The sequence below is a fragment of the Mauremys mutica genome, chromosome 7 (assembly GCF_020497125.1).
Source record: "Mauremys mutica isolate MM-2020 ecotype Southern chromosome 7, ASM2049712v1, whole genome shotgun sequence".
Classification (NCBI taxonomy): domain Eukaryota; kingdom Metazoa; phylum Chordata; order Testudines; family Geoemydidae; genus Mauremys; species Mauremys mutica.
The window spans coordinates 129,060,985-129,087,336 of NC_059078.1; the positions used below are offsets into that span (position 1 = coordinate 129,060,985).

At 52.7% G+C, this 26,352-nt stretch overlaps 2 protein-coding genes across 6 annotated transcripts; one reads left to right on the forward strand and one right to left on the reverse strand.

The window, feature by feature from the left end:
• The first annotated feature begins 227 nt into the window (after positions 1-227).
• Positions 228-23,033, forward strand: ENTPD7 (ectonucleoside triphosphate diphosphohydrolase 7). Of its 5 annotated transcripts, none has more exons than XM_045025785.1 (14): positions 228-474; positions 3,662-3,751; positions 3,850-4,032; positions 7,426-7,631; positions 7,942-8,092; positions 8,591-8,694; positions 9,180-9,236; positions 9,809-9,957; positions 10,042-10,208; positions 11,615-11,939; positions 13,281-13,366; positions 13,488-13,649; positions 13,865-14,020; positions 14,130-17,086. In XM_045025785.1, the coding sequence occupies exons 3-14, from the start codon at positions 3,971-3,973 to the stop codon at positions 14,356-14,358; spliced, it is 1,854 nt and encodes a 617-aa protein (XP_044881720.1). In that variant the 5' UTR covers positions 228-474; positions 3,662-3,751; positions 3,850-3,970; the 3' UTR covers positions 14,359-17,086. The 5 variants fall into 5 exon arrangements, with proteins under 5 accessions (XP_044881720.1, XP_044881719.1, XP_044881718.1 ...); XM_045025784.1 differs by lacking the exon at positions 3,662-3,751 and having other exon boundaries at positions 14,130-14,396; positions 14,435-17,086; XM_045025783.1 differs by lacking the exon at positions 3,662-3,751.
• ATP6V0E2 (ATPase H+ transporting V0 subunit e2) lies at positions 17,288-24,525 on the reverse strand. Its single transcript, XM_045025795.1, has 4 exons — positions 24,366-24,525; positions 24,231-24,278; positions 18,671-18,822; positions 17,288-18,281 (listed from the first exon to the last, which is right to left on the reverse strand). The coding sequence occupies exons 1-3, from the start codon at positions 24,467-24,469 to the stop codon at positions 18,729-18,731; spliced, it is 246 nt and encodes an 81-aa protein (XP_044881730.1). The 5' UTR covers positions 24,470-24,525; the 3' UTR covers positions 17,288-18,281; positions 18,671-18,728.
• Positions 24,526-26,352: the final 1,827 nt, after the last annotated feature.

Below are 26,352 nucleotides of genomic sequence, written 5' to 3' on the forward strand. Positions count from 1 at the left end.
CGTAAAAGGAAACGTTGGGCTCTGCCGGCCGGGGCAGGGCAGAGTCCCTTTCATTCTGATTGGCTCCTCACGCTGTGGGGGCGTGGTCCCGGCTCAGGACGGGCACCGATTGGGGTTTGGAAAGATGGGCAGGTCCAACACGACCCATTCAGACGGCGAAACTTGAGGAGCCCGCCCCCCTCCCTTCATGTGGGCCTCTCATTGGCTGCCCGCTGTCGCCCTGGTGCCGCTGTCCCGGGCGCAGCTTGCGGCGCGGCGGGGGGAGAAACGCTCGGGAGCGGACGGGGCGCGGTGCCCGGGGAACTCCCCGCCACTGGCTCAGCCCGGCCCGTGACCCACCCGCTGCTGAGCGGACGCTCGGCGCCGATGGCGGGGGCGGCCCAGCCTGGCCGCGCCCGGCAGCCCGGGGGGGGCCCTGGTCGGGCCGGGAGGTGACGCGACGCTGCCGAGTCCGAGGGCGGGGCCCATGGCCAGGTGAGTGCGGCGGCGAGAGGCCGGGGCCGGGGCCGGGGCCGCACGAAGCCGGCGGGCAGGTCACGTGCCCGCCAGGGCCCCGGTGCCGCTCAGGGACACGCCAGCGCTGCTCGGCCGCCTCAGCTCTGTCCTGGGCCCGGCGGAGCCCGGGCGTTACTGCGCCTGGGTCCTGCCGGGTATTTAACGTGTTCCCCGTCCAGGGAACCGCCGAGAGCCGCCCGCTCTGCAGCGCCCCCAGTGTGAGGCAGGGCAGCGTGGTACAGATGGGGAACTGGGGCCAAGTGACTTGGCCAGTCACACGGGAACTCAGTGGCAGAGCAGGGACTTGAACCCAAGTCCTAGGCTAGTGTCCTAACCACGGGGCCATTCTGCCTCCTGCCGTTTGCACACTGCTTGGTTTGGGGGAGGTTTGCTGAAACTTAAAAAGGGCCAGGTAACTAATACAAAGCTAATTTTTTCTAGTGTCTGACATTTCCTTTGACCCCCTTTTCACAGGAGCTACAGCGCTTTGAGGGGTGAAATTGATAGGTGGGATCCCTTGGGTTGTGGCTGCATATATAGAAAGTTGTGTGTGGATTGTTGTAGTCCTGTTGGTCCCAGGATGTTACAGAGACGGGGGTGGAGGTGTCCTTTGTTGGTCCAACTTCTGTTGGTGAGAGAGAGAGCTTACACGGAGCTCTTCTTCAGGACTGGGAAATGTACTCAGGGTGTCACAGCTAAATACAAGATGGAACAGATTGTTTAGCATAAGTAGTTAACGCACATTTCAAGGTTAAGTGACCAGTTAACATTTCTCCAGTCATGGGTGCCGGAAGGCTATGGGAGCCAGTTTGCGTGGGTTACAGATGACTAATGAGCAATCAACACTCTGTCCTATTGTTCAGAAAATGGATTAAGAACATGGAGTATGATGACATTACACTAATGCTGCTACTGACTAGAGTCTCCATCTTCCAGCAATTTCCTTAATGCTATTTTCCTTAACAATACTTCTAGAGTAAAATCAGAGTCTGCACATATATTTTAGAGCACTTTGAAATACTAACTCTTAAACCAGAAGTGTTGCTCTTAAGCAAAACTTCCAGAAAACACCCATGCAGAACACAGGCAAGGAGCAGCTAATGTGCTGAGAACACAGTCTCCGAGAGCTGCAAAGGCAGGACTCAGACTGGCAGTGCGCGGGTGCTGCTCCGGGTCAGTGACCACCCACTTACTCTGTTGTCAGGGTACCTGCAAACACTCTGACTTGCAAGAGCCTAGTCCTGCTTCAAAGACACAAATGACTTTCTCTGGCTTGTCGGTTTTGCTCAAGCCACATTGTAAGTCCAGCTTTTCTCCCTGAATAGTTTTAAAAATATTGTTAAGGGGTAGTAGGTGTTTGACAAAAGCTATTATCAATCCTGAGCAGGTGATAGCAGGTTGGGGAGAGTCAGAGCCATAGTTTGAGCCCCAGATGTGCCAAAATATTATGCAAACTGTAAAATTTTGATATAACATGTTTTTCTGGGGGGGAAGGGAAAGGGCATCTGTGTCTTGGGCACCCCTGGCTCCAGTGTCCTCCCATTTGGGTTGCTATCCTTACCCCAGCCCCAAATTTCAAGACTATCCAAGTCCGCATTTGGATTTTAGAACACTTAGAAAATTTGGCTACTAAACAATAAGTTAGTCTCAGCCTTAACTATAGTCATGGTACTGTCCCACTACCTCATCTCATCTCAAGGGTAGTAAGGATCCAATGCTGGGGTGGGGAGGGAGGGAAGGGAGACTGGAGGGCATTGCAGGAGAGGCTACGGGATGGGGGAAGAGGTGGGGATGCAGTGGACATAGTGTACTTAAATTTCCAGAAAGCCTTTGACAAGGTCCCTCACCAAAGGCTCTTACGTAAATTAAGCTGTCATGGGATAAAAGGGAAGGTCCTTTCATGGATTAAGAACTGGTTAAAGGACAGGGAACAAAGGGTAGGAATTAATGGTAAATTCTCAGAATGGAGAGGGGTAACTAGTGGTGTTCCCCAAGTGTCAGTCCTAGGACCAATCCTATTCAACTTATTCATAAATGATCTGGAGAAAGGGGTAAAAAGTGAGGTGGCAAAGTTTGCCGATGATACTAAATTGCTCAAGATAGTTAAGACCAAAGCAGACTGAGAACTTCAAAAAGATCTCACAAAACGAAGTGATTGGACAACAAAATGGCAAATGAAATTGAATGTGGATAAATGTAAAGTACTGCACATTGGAAAAAATAACCCCAACTATACATACAATATGATGGGGGCTAATTTAGCTACAACTAATCAGGAAAGAGATCTTGGAGCAGCAGTCAAAAAAGCAAATAGGATGTTAGGAATCATCAAAAAAGAAAAAGGATAGAAAATAAGATGGAGAATATCTTATTGCCCTTATATAAATCGATGGTACGCCCACATCTTGAATATTGCATACAGATGTGGTCTCCTCATCTCAAAAAAGATATACTGGCACTAGAAAAGGTTCAGAGAAGGGCAACTAAAATGATTAGGGGTTTGGAACGGGTCTCATATGAGGAGAGATTAAAGAGGCTGGGACTTTTCAGCTTGGCAAAGAGGAGACTTTATATCCCCCCTTAAATCATGAGTGGTGTGGAGAAAGTGAATAAGGAAAAGTTATTTATAAGAACTAGAGGCCACCAAATGAAATTAATAGGCAGCAGGTTTAAAACAAATAAAGGGAAGTTCTTCTTCACATAGCGCCCAGTCAACTCGTGAAACTCCTTGCCTGAGGTGGTTGTGAAGGCTAGGACTATAACAGGGTTTAAAAGAGAACTAGATACATTCATGGAGGTTAAGTCCGTAAATGGCTATTAGCCAGGATGGTTAAGGAATGGTATCCCTAGCCTCTGTTTGTCAGAGGGTGGTGATGGATGGCAGGAGAGAGGTCACTTGATCATTACCTGTTAGGTTCACTCCCTCTGGGGCACCTGGCATTAGCCACTGTCAGTAGACAGGACACTGGCTAGATGGACCTTTGGTCTGACCCAGTATGGCCATTCTTACGTTCTTTATTGGTGTGTATGGGGTGGGAGGAGGAGGTAGAGGAGAAATCTGGGTGTTTAAAAAACAAACCAACCCCCAAATCCATACACTAGCATAATGTATAACTGACAGACCATCACACCCCAGTGTATTATACACCCCTTCCTGCCGCCTTAGGGTGTGGACAGTGCCAAGCACACTGTGGGAGCCAGTGGCAGGCTGGACAGTGCATCTGCACCTATGAAGGAGGGCCTGGGGACATTCCTGGTAAGTGAGTAGGAGAAAGTGTGGGCTTGAGGGCCCTGTAGGATCCTCCAGGTACCTGCTGGCTTGTGCTCTCACTGCTCCGTTCTGTCCTCTTTCAGAATCAGCATTTCCTGCCTGTGCCCGGCATCATGGCATTTCACTGTGCCCCTGGTGAGCCTGTGTCCCCGTCAGCGACTGGCCCTGCTGGGACTCTTTCTTGGAGTCTGTCTTCTGCTACTCATGGCAGCCACAGATCTGCACCATTGGGGCTCTTCTCCCCACCCAGACAAGCAGTTTGAGAGGTGAGTGAGCCCTGGGTCGGAGTCCCTTTGCTGTGCCTGGCAAGGGAAGAGGAGTTTGGCATCACAGGCATTTCAGAAATGTGGTGAAATGACAAATCAGTGGGACACTGTGTGACTTGGCTATGGATTAGATTATGCAGGCAGGATAGATTATGCCATGAAGGCAGGGCAGCAGACCAGGACACAGAGAAGATTCCGTAGAATCTAGCAAGAGAATTTTTGAGGGGAGAGGACCACAAAGGAGGATCTGTATGGCTACAAATCCTAACCCATAAGAATGAGATTATATGTGTCGGGTTAGCAGCCTTCTGCCCAGAGACTGGAGCCTGAATGCACAAAGTGTAGAGGGATCAAAGTCTAATGAAAACAGTAATAATGTGTGACTTGATATAAGCTAGTGACATGTCTCAGCAGGTCAAGGTTTAGAGAAGCCATTTCTTGACACCTGAAACAACTGCTTTTTGAAACCACTAGTTCCAGAGCACACAAGGAGAGAGGTTATTCTCACCTTAGTCCCGAGGAACATGCAACAACTGATTTAAGAAGGAGGCACAGTTGATCTACTAGGTGATCTTGACAACAATATTAAGTTTAGCATCCTCAGGGGAGAGAGGGTTGGGACAATAAACTTCAGAAAGGGGGATTTACAATAAAAAGTAAGGAAATTAAATTCCTCAGACTGCCCAGAAGCTGCTTACATACAATATGTCCCCCTCTGTGTATAGACAACAGCTCATAGTAAATTGTTCAGAGAAATCGAAACGTTGTACTAGTATAGGGAGCTCTGTGCCTTGCTTTCACTCTTTGCTCAGAGCTGTTACCTTCATCCTCACTAGCACTACTTCCTCGGGGGGTTCAGGCAGATGATCTGCCAGGTGCACATGTTGTACCTCCCAGCTACTTAGCCCTTTTCTGTCCAACCTCTGAAGAACGGCACAGATGACAGAAATGTTATGCAGTTTACTTCTCTCTGGATGACCCCTGGTCTTGAGTCCCGTATCTTCCCCATAACCTGACAGGTAGCATCCAGCAAGGGAAGTGTGGTGCTTTGCATTCACCCACAGTTCTTCTCCAAGATGATGATGGAATTTAAAGTTAAAAGACCCTTGGTGCTCTACTTGGAGTGGACTAAATCCCTCAGCAAGTCTACCCAACTTCTTCTTTCTCCAGGCACCAATGCAGTGGACAGTGTTGTTCCCAAGAGTGCTGAGGATGTCAGACTGCATGTCACATTGCATCTGTCACCTGGCTGGCCTGAAAGTAGAAGCCAACACTAGGTTGCCGCATCAGCCTGTCTCAGGGGTGTCTCCATCACAGCTATGTGATGGGCTGCTCTGTGGTCCTCTCCCCGACGTCCCCAAGTGTCAGTGCTTGCACTGGCTACCAAGAAGGAGTCCTGTTTCAGCCCCTCCACCCTACAGAACTCATTTCCAAGACACAGAGGCCAAACTCTCCTGCCCCCAGGAAAAGCTTTGTTCTCTCTTGGGGAGCCCTATATTTGCAGCTGGCCAACCATTTTCATAGGGCTGTGTCCCTAATTGCTGCTGCTCCTGCGTGTTGAATGTTGTCTGAAGCTGCCCTTGTAAGAAGGGATTTGCTCCTTTCTGGGTCAGTGTTTCTACATGTGGATTAAAGAAACCCCTCCCGTGGCCGTTGCTTCTCATTGCAACTTCTCTCTCTGGTTGGAGCATCCCTTGAGCTCCTTATGTCCCCGGAGGGAGAGTCCTGCACAGATGGAATCTGTAGAGAAGGGGAAATGGCCAGTCAGGCACGGCTCTGCCAGTACTGAGGCAGTGACAAGACTGGGGCCTTGGTTTGCTTTTCTGAAGAGCTCATCCATCAGGATGTTCCCTTCTGCCACCCCCAGGTGGAAGGGGCGTCTCTTTTCCCAGCCCATTAGTTTTCATGCCTCATTGGACGTTGAGCCCCTTGATTTGGCTGTTTTTCCTGGGAATTTTGTGTCCTGCATAATGGAGGGACTGTGGAAAGTTTGGGAGGGAGTGGCATGTGACTGACATGAAACTGCTGTGCTATTGCTGCCCGTAAGCTCTGGGGGAGCTCCAGGGGTCTCGCATGGCAGGGCTGAGAGGCCAGAGTGAGTCCTGCTGGAGCAGCATTTCCAGAGACGCAGGATCACAAGGTCAGTAATTTTCCCCTCCCTTGTCAGAGTGCTGAGGGCTCTGGCTGTAACACAATTACCCCAGAAGCACAGGGCCAGTGAGGCGCCAGCTCTGTGCTGGGCAGTTCCACTTTCAGCACCAGCTTCTGGGCCTCAGGAAAGGGCAGGCATGTCCCCCCGGTGCCGCTGTAATTGAGTTGAGGTTGTTTATTGTCCATATTATAGCCCAAGGGTCATCGGAGCCTCGTGGAAGCGGATGCTCTGGGCTGGGTAATGGTGCTGAGCCAGGGCATCCTAATTCTGTTAGGCCTTTTACTAATGGAAAAGTGAAGCTGCAGCCCCTGGTTCTGCCCTGGCTGCCTGTGTGCGGGCAGCTAGCATTGCGCTGACTCAGCCAATGGGCACAGCTGCATGTGCAGCCGGCGGGAGGCCTGTGAGGGAAGGGATCAATCAGCCATATTGATCTCCTGCCCTGAGGATCCAGAAGAGCTCGTCAGTGCCCTGAGGGAGTCTGGAGCTTTCTTGCCACTTTGGAAGCAGAGCTCTGAGGGCAAGTACTTTGTGCAGCATCAGCAGAGCCTACAGAGTGGGCTAATGAGGAGAGAAGGCCCCATCAATCTGCCCTATGGCCTCTGGAAGGACAGACCAAACATTGTGCGGGGGCGAAGCCCTCCTAGGGTTCGCTGGTAAGTTCATGTCCCTGAACTCTGCCATCAGCCACGGCCAAGCCCCTACAGTGCCCTTGTCTGACAGGTGTATGTGTGTGTGTGGGGTGACTCCTACAATGACTGGTTGATGTTCTGACCCCGATATTCAGTCCCCTTTGCAGTCTCGTAGCCTCCAGCCTCCCTGTGGCTGATGGCTAATGGTTGGTGCAAGCACTCAGACCTGCAGAGAGGAGAGCTGGTAGACACCTCTCCTGGCTGCTGGGGGCTGGTGTCTGAGGAGCCTGCCCAGCTACAGACGCTGTGAGTGGAATTTTCCCAGCATCACAACTGCCTTGACTGCACGGGATCCCTCCCAGTGCACCCCAGGTGGAACTGAGTCCTTGCTGGCTCGTCCTATCTGCTCTCCATTCTCCCTCCCTGTGTACGGCCCATCCAGGTCTCACCCTTAAGGAGGCAGAGCGCTACACGTTATCGTGAGGCAATGTTGTGTGGAACACTCATGCTAGACTGATCTTGGCCATGCCCATGTTGCTATGGGGCTGTGCCTGGGGTGGCCCTCTGCTCCTCCTGCCTATTGGGCTGATCCTCCCTCTTCTGCCGTCCCAGGTTCCTGGCACGGGTGGGAGACCTGCAAGCTACAGACACAGAGGACTCAATGCTGAACTACGGGATTGTCATTGATTGTGGGAGCAGTGGCTCCCGGGTCTTCGTGTATTTCTGGCCACCGCACAATGGGAATCCTCATGACCTTTTGGACGTCAAGCAGATGAGAGACCAGAGCAGCCAGCCTGTTGTCAAGAAAATCAAGCCAGGTCTGTGCCCCCTTCTTCCCCACGTGAGCCCCTGCTGCAAGGGTTGGGGACTGATCGCTTGCTTTTCCTTGCGTGCAGGTGGGGACGGGGCTGGTGAAGGCCATGCAGGTGAAGGAGCTTGTCCACTCTGTAGTCTGGGGCAGTGATCTCACCCCTTCGCCTCCCTCGGACCGAGGGGCAGTTTACATGCTCCTAGTCCCTGCCCTGTGGCTGAGTGGCAGAGCTTTGCTCCCAGAGCAGCAATTCTAGGCTGCCTTTCTACGTGTGTATGTGATACTGATTCTTACTCGTTTCCCCTTTTCCCGTGCAGGGATCTCCGTGCTGGCAACAACTCCTGAGCAAGCCAGTCACTACATGCGCCCGCTGCTCAGCTTCGCTGCAGCTCATGTGCCGGTAAAGAAGCACAAGGAGACTCCGCTCTACATCCTGTGCACGGCAGGCATGAGGCTGCTGCCTGAGAGGTGAGTGCTCCCCATTGCACCTTGCTTGTGTCACTGGGTTCCACTGGCATTGGGGGCACCCAGTCACTCGGCGAGCCAAGGAGGGCAGGGAATTCCTGAGAGAACCCTGGTGCCACACGCAAGGGAGAAAGGAGTATGCTGCTCTGAGACTAGCCAGCAGGTGTGCTGGGGGCAGAGGGGATGACTTGGGGAGCTCAGTGTGTGGGAATAGAGGATTGGCTTCAGGAATCCTGGAAGGGTGTGGATGGGGGTGTTGGAGTCACTGCAGCCTTTGTGATGAGGGACAACATTTCAGTCTCAAATGAAGTAGCTGAAATCCCAACCCCTCGGCTCCAAACCAGAATGGGTATGTTGAGGGGGATTCATTGTGCCCTAACCCAAAGGGAAGGAGAGGCAGCCATTGGGCAGGATGCTCACTGTGTCCCCTGTGGGCAGTGGGGGAATGCTTGGGCTGCAGGGACTGGAACGCTCACTGCCTGTCTCCTATACCCTCTGCAGACAGCAGGCTGCGATCCTGGAGGACTTGGTGAAGAATGTGCCCCTGGAGTTTGATTTTCTCTTCTCCGAGTCGCAAGCTGAAGTGATCTCAGGGAAGCAGGAAGGTAACAACAGTACCTAGCTCCTCTAATACCTATATGTGTTATGAGTAGGGAGCCTGGGGGAGATGAGACTTCACTGCAGCCATTATTGACCCAGGTGCCTGTAAGAAGTGGCTTGGAGTGTGGTTCTGCAGGCAGGTGGTGCTAATTATTGTTTGTATGGGAGGAAGGGCCGGATGCCAGAGTGGGGATCAGTGCTGCACAGGCATTGTGGGAGCCCCGGTGCATGCTCTGAGGCCAGACAGCATAGGCAGGGCGAAGACGATGGGTCTTTGTACACACTATTCCCTGCCACTGAACTGATAATGCAGACTCACCAGTCGGCTGGGCTCTGTGCTCCCTTAGGCCGGATGGAACTGTCTTGTCAGATGCTGAAAGAACCCCCCGAGTGCTGGTCCTTCTGCAGTCCAGGAACTGCAGATTCCAAGAGCATCCTGGCTGCTGCGGGCGCTTTGCCTAACACACTGATTTGTGTGTCTCCCCCCCAGGGGTCTATGCCTGGATTGGGATCAACTTTGTCCTGGGGAGATTCGATCATGAGGAGGGTGAGTCCAGCCAGTGCCTGCGTCTCTCTCTAGCTTGTGGAGCTAGGGTGGGTGGAGCTCTGCTGGAGCTGATCCAGCACCCAGAGCAAACCAGGGTCTGGCACCTTGACAGCCCCTGCTCCAAGGCACCAGTCCCCCACTGCAGAGGAGGAAGAGTCCCTGAGCCCCAGTTGAGGGGGGGAGAGTGAGGAGTCAGTAGGGGGTGGGGCAGCGATGAAAGAGGATGGGAGGGGACAGGACAGTAGAGGTGGGATGGGGTGGTGTTTGGAGTTGGTATCTCAGGATGTTGTAGGAGCAGAGGCTTGCAGGGATGGTGGGATCTCTTTAGTTGCCGTCAGCCATTTATTCCACTTTGTGGAGCTCCCTGCATTAGGCAGCAACCAGATGGGATCCTGGCCCATCCCTGTTCCCCACACAGTTTGGTTCCCAAGGCCCTGACCTGGGGGGTGAGGGGGCAGGGAGGCTGCCCTGTGAGGTTGGTTCCTGGGACCCTGTTGGGGGTGTGCAGGGCAGGAGGCTGCCCTGGGCACTTTGATCCCAGGGTCCCGCTAATGTACTCCTGTGGGCTGCAGAGGAGGATGCGATGATCACTGTGGCCCTGGGGGGTCAGGCGGAGTCCCTGGTGCGGAAGCGGACAGTGGGGATCCTGGACATGGGGGGTGCCTCTCTGCAAATCGCCTACGAGGTGCCCAGCATGGAGACCTTCTCCTCCCCACAGCAGGTGCGTATCTTGCCGCCAGGGCAGGAAAGCAGCCCTTGCAGTCCCCAGGCTTGGCCCTGCTGCTCACCCCTCTCTCTGCCCTAGGAGGAGGCTGCCAAGAGCCTGCTGGCTGAGTTCAACCTGGGCTGCGACGTCCAGCACACGGAGCATGTGTACCGTGTCTACGTCAGCACCTTCCTGGGCTTTGGGGGCAACTTCGCACGGCAGCGCTACGAGGACCTTGTGCTGAACCAGACCCGCGCCCACAACAGGTAACGCTGCCCCAGGCTCAGCAGACCCCCACTGGCACCTGCCTGCAGAGGGGAGTTCCTCGGACATCCCAGCCCCTGGAGCTGTAGGGCCCGTAACAGGAGGGTGACCTGTGTGAGGTCTAATCTCAGCGTGCTCTGCAGAAGCCTAAAGGGTGATGTGTAAGATGACTGCTTTAAAATGGCCCCCCTTAGTCTGCAGGGCTACCCCCCATGGGTCTGCGTCGGGCTGGGGGTCCTGCTGTCTCTGAGTATGCGGGAGCCAGCACATGGGCAGTCAGGGTTCTGTTGGCTCATGCTAACAACCATTGGCTCTGCAGGGCCAGCCCAGCCTGCGGTGGGGCTGGGTTCTAGGCACTTCGCTGGAGATCAGCCCAGGGCTCGTGGGAGGGAATCTCAGCTCCAGCTGGAGGGGCATGCCCAGGGCTCTCTGCCCTTGTTTTGATCTGTTTGGGGGACTCCCCAGTGCTCACCAAGGGTACCTACCTGTTCTCATGGGATCTCCCTGAGGGTGATGAGTTATGGTGTTGAGCTCCCTCCAGCCAACTCTCCTGGGATTGATGCCGGGTGCCTCCCTGCTGTGTGGGCAGTGCCTCCCTGCAGCCCATGCCAGCCTGTCTCTGGACCCCACCATGGGCTTGGACGGCACCAGGGCCCTCCGCACAGGTTTGCGGACTGGAGTGGGGGTGTTTGCTTGTGCCAGTCAGGGTGAGATTCTGCAGCAGGTTCAGGCAGATGGATGAAGAGGCAGCAGCTAGTGCAGCTGTATGACCACACGTGGCCATAGCGCCCAGAGCACAGTGCTGCCCTTCCCAGTACCCACTGCACCTTGGAGTCTGTTGTGCCTCCGTTCCTCCCCTCCCCTCCCCTCCCTCAACCTGGCCTCTCCCACATCCCCCAGTGCGATGACCCAGCTGCAGGAGCCCATGTCAGCAAGTCTTCTCCCCCTCCACGCTGATCCGGTCTCTCTCTCTCTCTCTCACGTTTCTCTCCTGCTCTCCATTTCTCTAGCACCCATCTTGGAATGCCATGTGGAGTTGTAGCCAGGGCCAGAGACACTCAGTGCCCAGAGCAAACCTCCCTGCCAGAGCTTCAGGGATAGTCTAGTGCCGGTAACCCTGTTTCTGCTGCTGAGGCCTGGGGCTGTGTCCTCCCGTTGGGTGGACAGGGTGTCCCTTTGGCAGCTGTGTGCGGGCCCAAAGGCAGCATGTGCTTGTCAGGTGGGTAGGGTGTGCAGCGGTGGGCTGCGCTCGCTGGGGTGTGCCCAGCGGGGGATGTTGCTTTTAGCAGGGGGAGACTCAGCACTCAGGGGTATTCCCAGTGGCTGGGGCAGGGGGCACAGCTGTCAGTGCAGAGTCCCCCTCCCCACCCCCCCGGCTAATCAGTCTCTTCCCTGGCTCTCGTTCCAGGCTGCAGGGCCAGCAGACGGGAACAAGCGCCGAGACACCCTTTCTGGATCCCTGCCTGCCTGTGGGACTCGAAGACACAGTAGAAAGGGGTGGCCAGACCCTGCATGTCCGAGGGCAAGGAGACTGGCAGGCCTGTGCGCAGCTGCTGCGCCCTCTGCTGGCAGGGGTCAACGTCAGCCAGGCCTCCCTGACCCACACTTACCAGGCGCCCATTGACTTCAACAACAGCGAGTTCTACGGCTTCTCTGAATTCTTCTACTGTACTGAGGATGTACTGCGTCTCGGGGGCCTCTACCATGCACCCAGCTTCACCCGCGCTGCCCAGGTGAGCACCACCCTGACGCAGGGGATGGGATGTGCTGTGCTGTGCTGGGGGATGAGCATGTTACTTTGTGCCCGGATTCACTTGTACCGCCCTGACCCTTCTCTAGCTCCCATGGGGATCCTTCCCTGACAGGGTCTAGTGGATGGGGGAAGCAATAGATGGGATTTCTTGGTTTTTAGTGAGCCTTCTGGCGCAGCCTCATAAACCAGGGAAATGGGGTCTAGATACAATTACTGTAAAGTGGCACACAACTGGTTGAAAGACTGTTTGCTGTCAAACTGGAAGGGCGGACGTGTCTAGTGGGGTCTCCCTTGGTCTGGTGCTATTTAAAATTTTCGTTAATGACTTGGAGCGGAGAGTGTGCTTATAAAATGTGCAAATGACACCAAACTGGGAGGTGGTTGCTGGCACTTTGGAGGACAGGATTAGAATTCAAAACGACTCTGACAAAGTGGAGAATTGGTCTGAATTCAACAAGATGAAATTCAATAAGCAAGTGCAAAGTGCTTCAATTAGGAAGGAAAATTGAAATGCACAACCACAAAATGGGGACTGACTGGCTAGATGGCAGTACTGCTGACAAGGATTTGGGGGTTAGAGTGGATCGCAGATTGAGAATCAATATGCAGTTGCAAAAAAGGCTTATCTCATTCTGGGGTGTATTAACACGAGTGGTATATGTAAGACACAGGAGATAATTGTCCTGCTTTATTTGGCACTGGTGAAGTCTCAGCTGGAGCACTATGTCCAATCCTGGGCACCATACCTGAGGAAAGATGTGGATGAAGTGGAGGGAGTCCAGAGAGGAGCAACAAAAATGACGTTTAAAAAGTCTGACCTGTGAGGAAAGGGTAAAATAACAAGGCATGTTTAGTCTTGAGAAAAGAAGAGTGAGAGGGGATGTGGTGTTAAGGGCTATTATAGAGACAGCGGAGATCAATTGTTCTCCATGTCCACTGAAGGTAGGGCAAGAAGTAACGGGCTTTAATGTGCAGCAAGGGGGATTTAGATCCGATATTAGGAAAAACTTCCTAATTATCAGAGTTGTTAAGCTCTGGACTAGGCTTCCAAGGGTGGTTGTGGAATCCCCATCACTGGAGGTGTCTAAGAACAGGCTGGACAAACACCTGTCAGGGATGGTCTAGGTTTACTTGGTCCTGCTTCAGTGCAGGGGGACAGACTTGAAGTCCCTTCCAGCCGTACATTTCTGTGATTCTGTTTGCTATGCTGGAGGAGAGTGCTGGTGTTACCTTGTGCCCAGTGTCTCTGGTGCTGCCCTGTGCCTCCCAGGGAGGGGTACCAGTCTCCACTGACAGTGCTCTCTCTCCCTTGCTGCCCCAGGATTACTGCGGCCTGAGCTGGTCAGTGCTGACTCAACGGTTCCAAGAGGGCCTGTACTCATCACATGCGGACCAGCATCGGGTCAAGTAAGGAGCTTCCCCTCACGAGCACAGCTGGGGCTCCTGTCAGTGTGTGTCTAGCACCTGGGGCTCTCAGAAGCAGGAGGCCCCGGTATCTGGCTGATTGTCCCATGTGCTCTGTCTGTAGGTATCAGTGCTTTAAATCTGCCTGGATGTACCAAGTCCTTCATGAGGGCTTCCACTTTCCCCTGGATTACTCCAGCCTGCACACGGCCCAGCTGGTGTATGACCGTGAGGTGCAGTGGACCCTGGGAGCCATTCTCTATAAAACACGGTTTCTGCCACTCAGGTAAAGCAAATTTGAGGTGGGAGCCCAGGGGCTGTCCCCAGTGCTTGGCCTGCAGAGGGGCAGGGCATTGCCTGAGGGGATTCATAGATTCCAAGGACCATTGCGATCATCTCATCTGACCTGTATAGTACAGGCCAGATAATGGCCCTACAGAAACTCCTAGAGCAGAGCTTTTAGAAAAACATCCCATCTTCATTTAAAAATTGTCCATGAAGGAGAATCCTCCACGACCCTCGGAAGATTGTTCCACCTTGCAGTCGCACACCAGCTCAAGCTCCCGGCTACTCCAGTCCCAGCAACGGCACTGTAGGGAACAGAGCGAAGGCGCTGGCTGTAAGGGGAGAGCCTGACCTTTCCCAGCAGGGGGCACTGTAAGTGCAGGGAGTAAGCCAAGGTGCATGTGCTGCATTGACACCTTTCATGTCAATTCTTGAGTGGTGGGTGCTGACCTCTCTTCCTTTCTCTTTCCTCCCTACCTAGGGATCTCCGGCAGGAGAGCAGCCGGCAGGCCCACAGCCCCTGGCTCCGCCTCTCCTTCGTTTACAATCACTATCTCTTCTTTGTCTGCATTCTGGTGGTGCTGCTGGCCATCATCCTCTACCTACTGCGGCTGCGCCGCATTCACAGATGCCAGCTGCGCTCGGCTCCGCTCAACCTGCTGTGGCTGGAAGAGGTGGTGCTGTTGCCAGGCCAGGAACTGGGGCCCTAACCCTGCCACAGCCCAAGAATCTGTCTGAGCCACAATTCAACCTGCTTCTAGGTTCCAGTTCCAGCATCTGAACTGGAACCTAGGCTGGATGGCAAGTGCCCAAAGTCTCCTGTCAGGAGGTCCATCATCTCCTCCTCCTAGTGCCAGAACCAGAGTCTGACAGGTCCTAAGCAGCACAGGACATGGCTCTGGTGCTTGTATTTCTGACAAATGCAAAGGCCTGAAGGCAAGAGAGGTGACACCCACTGAGGTAGCATCAGCAAGGCAGAGCTAGCATTTCCTACTCAGGAAAGTGTAAAGGCAGCACCGTTGTAGCATTTCCTCTCATCTGCTGTCTTGCAAACCTATGTAACTCACTGCGCCAAGATATCAGTGAGGCCTAGAGTTGGTAGGATTCAGAGAATGACTAGACACTTGAGGGACCAACAAGTACAGCTGCTGTTCCCTCTGAAAAGTCAATCCTCAAGGACTTACCTAAGCCAGCTTCTGCCTGCCACAGAGCAGGGATCCCGAGCCCCTAAGTCTCTGTCCTTTGGCCCCATTGTGGACACAGAGGAGCCCGAGCCCCTGCCCCTCCTGTCTTCACAGACAGGCTGCAGCCTTTGCTCAGTTTTTCTCTCCAAGGGGACAGGACTGGGACCTGGAACCTTGGTCCTGGCTCTATGTTCAGGCTGTGCCTGCAGCAGTCGGAGGATTGGCTGGAGCTAGCCAGCAAGCATGACATGCTCCCTGTCTCCAGGGAGTTGCTGTGACAGTTTGGCCTGTCATGCCCAAAGGGCCAGAGTCCCTCATCCCATCTTCACAGAAGGAGAGGGGTTTGACCCTGCCAAAAGGGCTGAGCAGCAGAGAGTCTGTTTCCATTGATGTGTCCTGTTCTCAACTAGTGGGGTACCCTATGGTCCATAGGGCATAATGCCCCAGTCTGAGCCATGCGGTTTCTTGATTTCAGACAGGGGGAAGCACTTAGAAACTTCATAATTTTGTGCCGAACGGGGTTTCTTCTACCAGAAGCTGTTTGAATGAACATTCTCCCTAAGCCCCCATCCCAGCCTCTGGGCTTTAAGCCTCCCTCCAGCCCATCTGTTTGGTAAAGAGGTGCACAGCCCAACTGCTGCATCCCAGCAGCTCTCACCCTAGGGAGGGGCTCTCTGCTACCTCAGCTGGATTACATTTGATGTCTTGTAGGGGCTGATAAGACACTGGCCTCAGCAACGGGACTGGAAGGGCCACTAGCTTGTTCTCTGGAAGGGGAGGCAGTGCTTGTCCATGGGTGGGCAGGGGCCTTCCTCATTCCAAACCCTCTGGAATTCTTCTGGTCAGAACTGCACTGGGTTTCTGCAGGCTTCTGAGTCTTCCCCTGGAGGAGGGAGGGTGGTCTGGTCTGCCTCTATAGCCAGATCCATGTCTTCAGCCTCCAGCCCCTGCAGAGGCTCCTTTGTGGTGCAGGTAGGCAGGCAAGGGTGTGCAGCCTCCATAATCTAAGATGGCTGCACACCCTGCAACTGGTTCATTTTCAAACGATGCCAAGGGAACAACTATACCTGCTTATGCTCCACACAGTTCACTTCCACACCCTCATGTCCTGCCATGATACCAACTGGTGGGACTATCTACCACCTGTAGAGAAGGTGAGGAACCCCTGTGGGCCAGCCTCTATGCCACACTGGTCTCACACCCCACCAGGGATACTGAGACCTCCTCCTAGCCCTGGACAAAGCAGCCATATACACCACAAGTAGGAGGGTACTGGATGAGGGGGTGCTCTGTGACTGGGACCTATTTCTGGTCCTCCCTGGTCTTACGCATCCAGGCAGAGTTCCTCTGGTTGGCACCCACTGGCTCCTTAGACAGGTTTGAGGAGCAGTGGGGGCTGTCTGCTCAGTGTCCCCATCTGGAACTCCCCTCCCCTCCCTGTTATTCCTTAGTTGCCCCTGTATTCATTTGGATTCTTGGTCCAGTGGTCCCTCCCACAAGGTTGAGGGAGGGGCCTTTAGACACAGGTGGTCTCACACCCACCTGCCTCCTGGAAATTCCCATAAGGCCTCCCCTCCTTGGGCCGAGCCCTGCCTCCACTGTTGAATGCACTTGGATTACTTGAACCTCACCTACTCCAGTTACTAGAGCAATAAATGATCCATTAGCCACCCACAACAGCCTCTTTGTCCATATCTATGGTAGTAACAAGCTCTTGCTGATCATGTCAGCACTCCCTGTGGTCTCTGCTGCAGGAGCTCTTCACCTCCATGCTCTCTCTGGGAAGGGACCCCTAGGTAGAAGCTTCACCCAGTCACAGATGCTGTGTCTCACATCAGACCTTTACAGTTATCAGCACCTGTTGTTGCCCCAGGTGCTCAGTACAGCATGGGTAGCTCTGATCCAGGTTGCACCTACTGATATAGGAACTGCTGACACCCAGGGGCAGGCCCTGCAGTGTTCCACCAACCTCCTGAGACCAGCACAAAGTCTTGCCACCAGGTGTCCAGCTAGGAGGGATATCTGCTCTTCCCCTTTACCCTCCCTAACCCAGCCAGGGGCCTGCACCAGGACTGGGGTTACTGAAATCTCACACCCATTGTTGTTACTAGATCAAAGTAGGCCTGAGCCAACTGCGCTCACAGCGGATACTGCCTCCAACACATGCAGTTCTGAGAAGACCAAGGCTACACACAGAAACAGCCCCATGTTACTCAGAAGTAGAGAGAAGGGCGGAGTATGTTCTGCATCCTCCCTGAAACTTCCAGTGCCAAGTACAGGCAAGGCCCTCCTTTCTTCTCCCCTGCAGCGAGGTCAGCTTAGGGGGTAGGGGAAGGAAGAGATGCTGCACCTAGGGCTTTTCCTAGACCTTGTAGCAGTGGCAAGGGAGACAGAGGCACTAGAAAACCATTTATTTTCACAACACAAATTTAAACACCAAACAAGACAAATAAATACACTGTGGTTAACCAGTAAATATGGGGAAGGGAAGGGTAGGCCAGGACATTGCCCAGATTGTCAGCACCTGCTCCACAACAAGAACACATAAGGGCGGGTGGGAGTGGGAACTCTGAGCAGAGAAGATCCTGGTGTCTGTGGCACCAGCTCCAGGACTAGGATCTCTGGGAGTCTTGGGGAGGGAAAGAGGAGTCCTCTCCCTCTAGACTGACACAGAGAGTCCCACCCTGACCTACCCACTCACCATGACTTCTAGCAGAGCACTCCCTTCCCCATGTCAGCATCCTATTCCTCAGGACACACCCTCCCAGAAATAGCAATGGCCACCAATCAGAACCTAGCCTGAAAGCAGGGATGCTGCTCCAGGGGCCCAGGTATCACCCTGAGGGGGCTCAGTATCCAGAGGATACCTCAGGTTCTGGTTCTCACATGCACAGGCCCAGAGGATAGGGGCTTCCAGGCCCAGAAGAGGCCTAAGATTCTATGGCTGGTTTGATTTGGGGGCAGGATTTCATGCAACAGGAATCACGAGGTTAAACTCAGGTCTCCACTCCCTGCTTTAAGGGCTAAACAGAGGCAACTGGTGCTGCTCCCATGCTTGATGAGCAGCATGTCAGGGGTCCTTGTATGGGTCCTTTTAAGCAAAGGGGTAGGGGTTGTCTTCACCAGCCAATTCCTGGGGAACCACAGAGCTCAACCAGCCACCTCAGAACATCTCCATTGCTAAGGAGGTGGGGACTTCCCTCTACAGTACCTGGCTCAGAAAGGGGAGCTTGGGCCTAGCTCTGCTAGGGGAACCCCTACTCCTCAGGGCCCATCCTGGGGTGGGGGTCATGCCTCAGACAGGGCTGCACAGGTGGCCCTTTGCTTTCTGGTTCCTCGATGCAGTGGCTCAGGTGTGGTGCTGCAGCTGGTCTGACTTGGGGTCCAGCTCTGGCAGGACAGCACTGGAGGGTGCAGAGGATGGGGCAACATCTGGATTTCAGAAGAAGCTGAGAGAGAGCGACAAGGAGATGTTTAGTGCCAAACTTTCCTGTGAAGGGGACCCAAAGAGCCACCCAGGGAGAGGGGGACCCACTTACAGGGGAGAAAGGCCCTCTCCTGGCTGAACCCAGGGATCCTCTGTTTGGCTCCAGAACAGAGCACTAACAGGCAGCAGCAAACCACCTTCCCCAGGAGCCACTGAGAAATCAAACCCAACCGGAAACTGCCCAGGCAGCTGCAGAGTAAAGCACCCCGGCTTGCACAAGTTCATTTCTGTAAAGTAATTCTTGCCCCCACCCCAAACCATGCCAGGGTAGCAGGTCAAGGGAGGGCCCTATACCACAAACCCCCAACTCCCCAAGCCCAGGTAGTTTGTCCCACAGGAGGCTCCATTCACCATGATATATGGGTGCTGATCTCATCTCCTTCCTGGTACCTTCTGGGCTGGCAACAGGTCACTCCCACAGGAAGCGCACATACCAGATGGTCTCATTCTTCAGCTGGGGTCCAAACAGTGGGTTTGCCTGAGCCAAGATGGCTATGAGCCAGCTGCAAAGAACAGACAGGGAGTGACTCTTCCCCCCCGGAAACCAGCAAGAGCTGCCAGGCACTACGGAACACCCCAAAGGGAGGATACTAAGAGGGCACGTGTGGTTCAAATTCAAGGTGGCAAAGAGTGAAGAAATGTGCTAGGCATCTGGGTAAGAAGCGAGAGGAATTGGAAATTACAGGCTTGTACACTATGGGCACTAGAGCAGCCCCGCTACAGTGTGGTAATACCACAGTGGAGATGCTTCCCACAGCAACAAGAAGGGGTTTTCCCCATCACTGTAGGAACTCCACCTCCCCAGGAAGCAGTAGCTAGGCTGACAGAAGCATTCTGCCAGCAACCCAGCCATGTCTACTCTGGGGGTTAGGTGGCATAGTTATGGTACTCAAGTGTGAATTTTTCACACCCCTGAGCAACACCGCTATGCCAATCTAAATTTTAAGTGTAGACCAGGCCTTGCTATACCTGGTATTACTGAGACCCTGTGGGTCAATTCACATGACGAATGTTAAAGTCACTGGTTACAACCTCTTCTAAAGGATGGAGTGGCTAAAAGAGGGGTGTGGGAGAAGTGGCACTCTACCTTAAAGACACTATGATTCTATGGATCCATGTGCTAACTTACAAAGCCCAGGATGGGCTACTGGTGGGGTCTGTTACAGAACATTGAATCAAACCAGAGAACAGGTTAAGTTACTCCTTAGGCTCATGTGTGTAAGGTGTGGGGGGAAACTGTTGTTGTACAGGGGACTTCTATGTGGGAGATCTGGCTGCATGAGCCCTCCAGCATAAGAAAAACCTAGTTTCTAAAACTTACTATTTTCTAACACAAAGATGTATTGCTCCCAACATGAGGTAACTACTTTGAACCTCATTAGGATGGATAAAGATTGATTAATCGTTGGACTAGAAGTTGGTGGTTGCCTAGGGGACAAGGGATCATGATTTGATTACATTCAGTATAGACAGAAGACAGTCCCAACTGGTAATTTTTGTCTATCTCACACAGCTTCAAAAGGGCTAATTTCCCAAACCTGAAGAAAATTATGAGTGAAGTTGATTGGGAGGAAAATTTTAGACAGAAAAATGTGAATAAAAATTAGGAGTTTCTTTATGAAGAGCTTCTTAGATGGCCCAAAACCCCACATTCCATAATCAATGAAGTGGGCAACTTTGGCTAAAAGCGTATCCTGGTTTAGTGGGAAAGCGAAGACAGATATTAGAAATTTATATAAACACATTAGGAGATAGGAGGAAATACAGCAATTGATATAAATTAGTTATGAAGTGTAGAAAATGTATAAGGGAAGTTGAAGACTGCAAGAAAAAGTCCATGGCTGGCACGAAGAAGGTACATTAGCAATAAAAGAAATACTAACAATGGTCCAGGCCCATTACTTGATGAGATGGTAAAAGAGGCAGACGTGTTCAGTCAATATTTCTGTTCTCTCTGCCCCACTGATGTTCATTTTAGTGAGTTTTGCAATATCAGGGAAATTCCAGAAGAGCGCTAAGGTGCCAAAAGAGCAAGTGGGATTACCTAGGTAATTACAGGCTAGTTATCTTGACATCAGTCACAGGCAAGCTAATGGAAAAGCTGATACCACCTCAAATCAATAAAGAATTAAAGGATGGGAATATATATAATTAATGCCAGTCAACATGGTTCTATGGAAAACAGGTCTTGTCAAACAAACTCAACATCATTCTTTGATGAGATTAAAAGTTTGATTGATAAAGGTAACCATGTAGTTGTAATATACGTAGATGTTTGTAAGGTGTTTGATTTAGTACCATATGACATTCTGATTAAAAAATTAGCACTATACAGTATCTGTAGAGTACACATTAAATGGATTAAAAACTGACTGAATTCTGAACAGGCAGTTGTCAATGGGGAATCATCATCAAATGGAGGTGTTTCTAGCGGAGTTCTGAGGAACCAGTTCTAGGCCGGACACCATTCAATGTTTTTATCAATAGCGTGCAAGTAAATATAAAAGCACTGCTGATAAATCTGCAGAAGACACTAAGATCGGCAGAATGGTAAATAATGATAAGGAGAGGAAAGCCACCTAGAGCGATCCAGATCACTTGATAAACTGGGCCCAAACAACTTACATGTTAATGCAGCCAAATGCAAGGTCACACCTCTAGGTAAAAGGTGTGCAGGCCATCATGTAGAATAAATATAAAACTAGAGAATTAAAGTGAGCTTAAGTTTGGTTAAAGAAATGTGTTGTAAGAAAGGCCCTAACTAGCAAGTAAAAGAAACCAAGAGTTATAGGGGCAGAAGAAGTAGGGAGGACATCTGGTTCAAAGAATAACTGATGAGATAAGGGCATGTTTCTAAAAAGAAGCCTCTGGTGATAGGGGTGACAACAGATGATTTTAAATAAGACAAACAACCTGTCTTAAAATGAGCCAACATGGCCCTTCCCAACCCATACTAGTGTTATTTTAAAAAGTAAAGCCTATGTGAACCCAGGTGCAATGGATAAACTGTTACTTATTTAGCGTGTGCATAGTCATCTAGCCAAGCGAAGGGATCTTCAGTGGCATGATGCAGTTTTTCTAGGACACTGCTGAACCTAGTCAGCAGGCATTCATCGACTGACTGTCATCGTCTGTGTTGCATCGCAGCTGCACAAATAGCTGTCACAAAGGCCCAGCGATACTGTTGGCTGCACAGAGACCTTGCCCGGTCCGGAACCTGTTCACCAGGGACCATTGGCAACGGGGCAGTTCAAACCCAGTCAGGCAAATTGTGGGATTGGCAACGAGGGACTGGCTGGGGATTATAACAGATATCCATTCCTCTCGCCAGAGTGTTCCCACCCTAACATCCAGGCCTGGCAGATGAGACCATAATGGGCGACGTGACGGCAAACATGCAGCTGGTGGTTTAAAAAGGTCATTGTGCAGCAGCAGGCTTGAGTTGGCGTACTTTCTCTAGTAACTTGCCAGTGGCAACCTCTCGTCTGATATGAGGAAGAGCAATATTGCTCAGAACTGGAAGCCATGGGAGTAGAGTCGGACGCAGGATGCTGGAGATGATATGCATGGCAGCACATAACTGCGTATCCGCCAGATTGGTGTGATGATCGACTCCAAACTGGTGCGCGGTACTCCGCCACCAAAAACGAGATGGCAAGAGCTGATGTCCCCGAAGTTGGAGCTTGAGCACCCCAAGACGAACCTGCCAGTTTGCTAAGAAGATTGTTGTGCGTCTTAACTTTAGCAGTTGTCTTCTTCAGGTGGGCATGGTAACTCAGTGTGCGATCTAAGGTCCCACCTAGATAGAGCAGTTCTACTTCATTCAGTTCTCGACTAAACTGTTGGGCAGCAAGGAGGGTGGAAAGGCCTTGGGGAGAAAGGTGGTTGCAAATGCTATCTGGATTAAGACTGGAAATAAGGGTGAACTGTCTCCAATTGGTTTTCAGCTGAAGTCAGTGCTTGGCCATGACATCACTTATTTGCCGAAGGGTATAAAAAGTGAACACTTAAAGGGTTCATTGCTAATACCTGCCTGACCATGTTGGAGCTGAGCAGCATGGGTCTGAGCATCCTTGGGCTTATCGTGCTTGTAAGTATCATATACACGTTTTGTTACTGTCTGGACATAGTAAACTGCTTATTATTTAGGCATGTTTAGAGCAACTGTATAAATGCCATTCAGGCTTTGGATTTAATAAAATAATTGGTGAAATAACTGTCGTGATAATGCCTGAGGTAAATAATAATAATTCCAACACTGCCCTACAGAACGCAGGTCTGTATTCCAGAAAGCAGAGACTCCAATGAATTTAGGGGGTCACAGTGGTCAAGCAACTCGATGTGAACTCCCCTGCCATACTGTGGCCAAAAGGGCTAATGCATTCTGCAGATGTCAGAACTGGGGAGTAGGAGCACAGAGGTGATTTTACCTCTATGTAAGCACTGGCGAAGGCTAGCATTGGAATAGAGTCCAGTTCTAGTGTTCATATTGAAAAAAGGATCTTGAAAAACTGTACAGGGCACAAATGCCTTTGAAGAGCAGATGTTGCTAGTTCAACCTGTTTAGTTTATCAAAACTAAGATGGAGAGGTGAGCTGATTACAGTGTAAAAGAATCTTCATTAGCAAAAGATACCAGGTACTAAATGTTAGTAGTTAGAGGAGGCCCTAAGATATAAACCTTGGTATCAGAAGCCCGGTATAAGGCCTGAGGCCTAAACTAAAGTAATGGTCAAGACTTCGCTAACATAAAGCAAAGTTAAGCTGTGAGCCAGAGGCAGGCCCTGCTCACAGAAGCTGGCAAGGAAAGGGCTGATGCTGCATGAAGATACGTACCTAAAAGGTACTGAACACTAGATATCAGAACATTCACATACTTGCACATTCCATACAGATAACAAGGAACAGGCTGGCCCATCCCAATGACAGGGGCAAAAGGGTAATATGATGTACATGTTGGTTCGATCAAAACAACTCTATCCAAGGTGAGAGGCGGCACCTTACTACGTAAAGGGGTTGTACCTTGCTGCGTAGAGGGGTTGCCCCTCAATACGTCAGGTGTGATGTGCAACTTGTTTGTACCTGTGTATAAGAATGCAGCCCTGGGGCGGTGTCTTTGTCCAGCCGAGGGGGCAGTGGAAAGTCCTGCCACTGACTGAGCCGAGTCCATTATCAAGGAGTACATATGTACTGGCTAGCTGTATCTTAGCAGCACCTTGGACTACGTTTGCCAGGGAGCTGGAGACTGTGCTTTTCTTCGACAATAAACCTGGCCGACGTGCCTTCGTACCTTACTGGACTCTGTGGTTATTGGGGGTTCTCGTCGGGTCTGCTGGGTCAGCTATCTGCGCAGAGCTGGGGCAGCACACAGAGGGACCCACGCACGCAGCCGAGTGATACCAACACTGGAGCGAGCAGAGCCCCACACCGGTACCACTCTGACAACTCTAGTCTTGACCATTACTTTTTAACTTTAGTTCAGGCCTCAGGCCTCATGCCGGGCCTCTGATACCAAGGTTTATATCTTAGGGCCTCCTCTTGCTACGTTAAAAGGCTCCTCCCTCTATCCGTGGCGAGAGACAGGGCCAGTCAAGGGCTGACCGCTGGGGACAGGCTCAGTCCGGTTAGACAGAAAAGGTTTCGGCGGTTAACGGGGAGGGTGAGTGGCCACTGGAACCGCCCCCACGGGAGGCGCTGGGTTCTCCAGCTCGTCAGCCAAGGCTGAGGGCTCGATCCGGGGGCCGGGGGGACACGTGACGGCGTTTCTGCTAGAGGGCAGCGGGGACCCCCCCGAGCCAGGCGAGGGGCCACGCGCCCAGCGGCGCCGAGCGCGGGATTCCCAGCGGGGCTCGCGCTGCTCGGGACACTCGCTCCCGCGCGCCCCCCCCCCGGCCCCGCGCGCCCGCACTCACAAGAGGTAGCAGCACACGGCGCCCGTGACCAGCATGGTGATGGTGACCCTGCGGGGGGAGAGAGAGAGAGGCCGGTTAGCGGCGGGCGCGCGCGGGCGGGCGGGGTCTCGCGACGGGGGCGGCCCGGGCTCTTACCCGCGGTTGGGCCCCTTGGGCACGAACCAGGGCGCGGCGACGCCCACGAGGCCCCAGAAGGCGGAGAAGAGGATCAGCGGCAGCGCGAAGCTGTGCGCGGTCATGGCGGCCGGGCGAGCGAACCGAGCCTCCTCCGCCCACCAGCGCGGCCACCGTAGCGAGCCGCGGCCCCGCCCCCTCGAGACCCATTGGCCCCCGCAGCCGCTCGCTCCCGCCTATTGGCGCAGTCGGAGACCACTCCGAGTTAGCCCGGGCGCCCCGCCCACGGCGGCCGCCTCCATTGGCCACTTGCCGGCCCGCGGACGGTGACGTGAGCGCGGGGCTGCAGCAGCCTGAGCCGGCCGCTAGGGGGAAACGGGGTGAGGGCCTGCGCGTCCGCCCTCCCCGGGGCGGGGCTCGCTGACAGCGCGTGCGCAGTGCCGGCTCCGGTCCGGGGGCGGCTCCCTGCTGCTCTCCCCCGCTGGAGGGGGGACTCGCTGACAGCGCGTGCGCAGTGCCGGCTCCGGGGGGGGGCTCCCTGCTGCTCCCCCCCGCTGGAGGGGGGGGGCTCGCTGACAGCGCGTGCGCAGTGCCGGCTCCGGGGGGCTCCTTGCTGCTCCCCCCGCTGGGGACGAGGCCCCGTCCACATTCACCGGGGCTCCATGGCCCGGCGGCCCCCCCCCGCCCGGGCGGGGCCGCAGCAGCACGTGCACGTCGCAGGCCCGTCCCCGGAGCGCTGGGCCCGGTGCCCGCCCCCCCCCGGGGTGTGGGGGGACCTGCCTCGTGCAGGGACAGCGGCGCAGCGAGGCCGGGGCTGTCACCGCGCCCCGGGGGTCCCCTCACCTGGGTGGCTAATGCCGACCTGTCACGCCCACGAAGGGCACAGCTGGCAGAGGTTAGGGAGCTGCTCATACCCGTCAGCCCGGGTATCAGGCTGGCTGCAGCCTCAGGCCGAGGCCACTGCACGGACACTGGCGTCATCAGTTAATGGGTCTTTCTGCAGCAGTAAGAGCTAAAGACTGAGGCCTGGTCTACACTACGAGTTTATATCGAATTTAGCAGCGTTAAACCGTATTAACCCTTCACCCGTCCACACAACAAAGCCCTGTATATCGATATAAAGGGCTCTTAATACCGATATATAAAAGCCTTTGACAAGGTCCCTCACCAAAGGCTCTTACATAAATTAAGCTGTCATGGGATAAAAGGAAAGGTCCTTTCATGGATTGAGAACTGGTTAAAGGACAGGGAACAAAGGGTAGGAATTAATGGTAAATTCTCAGAATGGAGAGGGGTAACTAGTGTTCCCCAAGGGTCAGTCCTAGGACCAATCCTATTCAATTTATTCATAAATGATCTGGAGAAAGGGGTAAACAGTGAGGTGGCAAAGTTTGCAGATGATACTAAACTACTCAAGATAGTTAAGACCAAAGCAGATTGTGAAGAACTTCAAAAAGATCTCACAAAACTAAGTGATTGGGCAACAAAATGGCAAATGAAATTTAATGTGGATAAATGTAAAGTAATGCACATTGGAAAAAATAACCCCAACTATACATACAACATGATGGGGGCTAATTTAGCTACAACGAGTCAGGAAAAAGATCTTGGAGTTATCGTGGATAGTTCTCTGAAGATGTCCACGCAGTGTGCAGAGGCGGTCAAAAAAGCAAACAGGATGTTAGGAATAATTAAAAAGGGTATAGAGAATAAGACTGAGAATATATTATTGCCCTTATATAAATCCATGGTACGCCCACATCTCGAATACTGTGTACAGATGTGGTCTCCTCACCTCAAAAAAGATATTCTAGCACTAGAAAAGGTTCAGAAAAGAGCAACTAAAATGATTAGGGGTTTAGAGAGGGTCCCATATGAGGAAAGATTAAAGAGGCTAGGACTCTTCAGTTTGGAAAAGAGAAGACTAAGGGGGGACATGATAGAGGTATATAAAATCATGAGTGATGTGGAGAAAGTGGATAAGGAAAAGTTATTTACTTATTCCCAT

Bases quoted from the DNA above. Each gene is read 5' to 3' on its own strand.
- ATP6V0E2 (XM_045025795.1), bottom strand. From the start codon at position 24,469: ATGACCGCGCACAGCTTCGCGCTGCCGCTGATCCTCTTCTCCGCCTTC. The intron at 24,279-24,365 runs GTAAGAGCCCGG...CTCCCCCCGCAG, and splicing joins CCCAAGGGGCCCAACCGCGG to GGTCACCATCACCATGCTGG. The intron at 18,823-24,230 runs GTGAGTGCGGGC...TGTTCTTTGCAG, and splicing joins GCCGTGTGCTGCTACCTCTT to CTGGCTCATAGCCATCTTGG.
- ENTPD7 (XM_045025783.1), top strand. The intron at 9,958-10,041 runs GTGCGTATCTTG...TCTCTGCCCTAG, and splicing joins CCTTCTCCTCCCCACAGCAG to GAGGAGGCTGCCAAGAGCCT. The intron at 13,650-13,864 runs GTAAAGCAAATT...TTGTCCATGAAG, and splicing joins ACACGGTTTCTGCCACTCAG to GAGAATCCTCCACGACCCTC.